This window comes from Ixodes scapularis, unplaced genomic scaffold (genome assembly GCF_016920785.2).
Source record: "Ixodes scapularis isolate PalLabHiFi unplaced genomic scaffold, ASM1692078v2 PGA_scaffold6__148_contigs__length_123643588, whole genome shotgun sequence".
NCBI lineage: Eukaryota > Metazoa > Arthropoda > Arachnida > Ixodida > Ixodidae > Ixodes > Ixodes scapularis.
The window spans coordinates 60,547,129-60,549,782 of NW_024609881.1; the positions used below are offsets into that span (position 1 = coordinate 60,547,129).

General features: G+C 46.2%; 1 protein-coding gene across 1 annotated transcript; it reads left to right on the plus strand.

Moving 5' to 3' along the window:
• Nucleotides 1–573: 573 nt before the first annotated feature.
• On the plus strand, nt 574–1,669 carry LOC120846428 (putative nuclease HARBI1). Its single transcript, XM_040218177.1, has 2 exons — nt 574–818; nt 1,339–1,669. Exons 1-2 carry the CDS (start codon nt 574–576, stop codon nt 1,667–1,669), a joined length of 576 nt encoding a protein of 191 aa, XP_040074111.1.
• The last annotated feature ends 985 nt before the right edge of the window (nt 1,670–2,654 follow it).

Genomic DNA, 2,654 nt, shown 5'->3' on the forward strand with positions numbered 1-2,654 from the left:
AAGAGCCCCGGCGGCGACGACGTGGAGGTGTTCCGCAACCGCAAGGGAGTTTTCTCCATCAACGTCCACGTAACGATCGTGCAAAGTTCTCCGCGGTTTACCGTTTAAAAGCTTTTGACATCAGGTTAGAGCAACGCTTGCGTGATCGCGAGATGTCATTCACTGGAGTAGGCGCTCATGTTCGACTGCATGAGATTTGGATATTCTGCCCCAAGCATTAGACACGTGTATCTTGAAACTTTCGTGGTCAAAGCCCTCTCGTCTTTGCCTCGCAATATGCAGTGGTTGAACTGCTGCGCCAATTGCGCCAAACTGAGCCAGATCGAATAACCTGCTACATGCTGCTCTAAAGCGTCTGGCACACGGCATGGTGCCAGACGCTTTGCTAATAGAAAAGATTTCTCTCTGGCCATGCTTCTTCTCCAATTCAAAATTACATTCAGCTTGCAATGTTCATATTGACATGTCAGAACACATCACCTGAGCAGTTTTTGTAATGAAAATATTTGTCAAGTATTACGACACCTTCATTCGATGGGACCATTGCCACTAATTTTTCTTATTCACGTCTTCATGTTTCATTTCAATGCAATCAACTTGCAGGCTGTCACCGGCCCCCAGCTGCAATTTTATGACGTGGTTGTGAGCTGGCCCGGGTCGGTGCACGACAGCCGGATTTTTGATAACTCCCGTGTGCGGGTGCTGTACGAGGAACGCCGGGTGCCAGGGGTGCTGCTTGGGGACATGGGCTACGCCTGCTTCTTCTTCCTGATGACCCTCCTGGCAGATCCCAGTCCAGCCAACACACCACGAGGCGGGCAAGTAAATCCTACAAGTGCCTGAGCAAATGTAGGGCTATGTGTGAAGACAAGGAAAACATTATGTACAAATGTGGAACAGTAGTAACACTACAGAACTTGTGAGCTAGGTGCGATGGTTAGATAATGTACAAACAGAATAAGTAAGATACTGGGTGTGGCAACATTAGCCCCGCAAATATCTACCCTTATTAAAGATTATAGTCACTGACACGGTGAGAACTGCAGGAAGTCTTTATGCCCTGCCTCCAGAGCACGCTCAATACCTTCTGGCATGCTTTGGCTGCACATGCAGGCACGAGGTACGTGAGATGCCAAAGTGTTACCGAATGTATGATGCTGATGCTAGAGGCGAGACAAGTGAAGCTTCTCCTGTTTGTCGTTGTCTGCGGCTAGTGCGTTGATGTAAGTGGTGCTGAAGCATTTTGAAATAGAGCTATTCGGGAGAAAGATATGTAGGGGGTCTACAGGCAACATTATATTTTAATTAGCCAATCATGATATTCCCTCACACGATCAGGTACCAGAAGGCCCACATAGAGACGAGGAATTCTGTGGAAAGGGCCTTTGGCATCTGGAAGCGGCGGTTCCCCTGTCTTGACTTGAGGCTGCAACACAAGCTACGTTGGGCCGTGCAGATTATCACAGCCTGCGCTTCACTCCACAACCTGGCCTGCCTGAGGAAGGACCCACAGCCTCCACCTCCCCCAGCTCCGCCAGTTGTGCCTAGGCCACGCAGACCCAGGAGGAGGGCCACGTGGAGAGTCCACATGCCACCCGTGGAAATCGTGGAGGACTCCCTCACAGGCATACAGACACGGGAGCGAATAATCGAACGAAGCTTCAAGTAGAAGTTTCTTTCTAAGAAGCTCCCTTCAGCAATGACTGATCAAGCTTTGCGTTAAAGGGGCGATGGAACAATATTCAGTTAGAATGTTTTTCACTTTACACAAGCTTACTGGCACTAGAGGAACCCAGGTATACTTGAATGCAATGCCGCTGACCGAGAAACATTTTTTGTTGCAGTGTAATTTCACAGGTAAAAGCAAGCGTTTCCTTTGAATCACTCTTTAACAAAACTCCACAAAAGCTCAGGGGTCGCATTGTCGGTGTAGTCCCACCTCCCTGTGACAATCATTGAATGCGGCTCGCAGATTGGACCCTATAGTATTGTGTGAGCACTCGATTTGGGCATGTGATAACAGCTTGACAATCATTCAGGTAGTGGCTGGTGTCCAAGCGCTGCAACGACGACAATAGCCAAACGAACAATGTTTGCAATTCGGCGCGTGTCCTGTACTATGGTCAACATTGGTGGCATATAATCGTCTCCAGATCACTTGGCCACTTTTTCTGGCTGCAAGTTAAAAGGGAAAATGCTGTCATTTATTTAATTTTTGTCTTCGGCATTTTTTATTGCACGGGTTTAAAAACACAAGCATGTTTCATAGCTCCTAAACTTTGGGGATTTGTTTTAACCAGTATCTGCATTACGCACAAAAATCATTCCATTGCTCCTTGAAAGCTTTTGTCGTGAAAGTGACTTTTTTTCATTGTACTGGAGTAAATAGCACGGCGTCCAATGAAACTGTCCTATAAGCATCGTCTGCAGGTATGTTTATATGTAAATAAGTATTTTTTAGTGTATTTCGTAAATGCCTTTACTGTTTTATTGATTCCTTTTTATTAGCCAATAAAAATGTGGAAATATTGCCAGACCCTTGCTGTTGACTGTGCAGTGGCTTTTTACTAGTTCAAATAATAATAATAGATGACAGGCAGGAGCCATTATGTAATCGTGCCATTTCTTAAAGCATACCTAACATGAAACAAGCT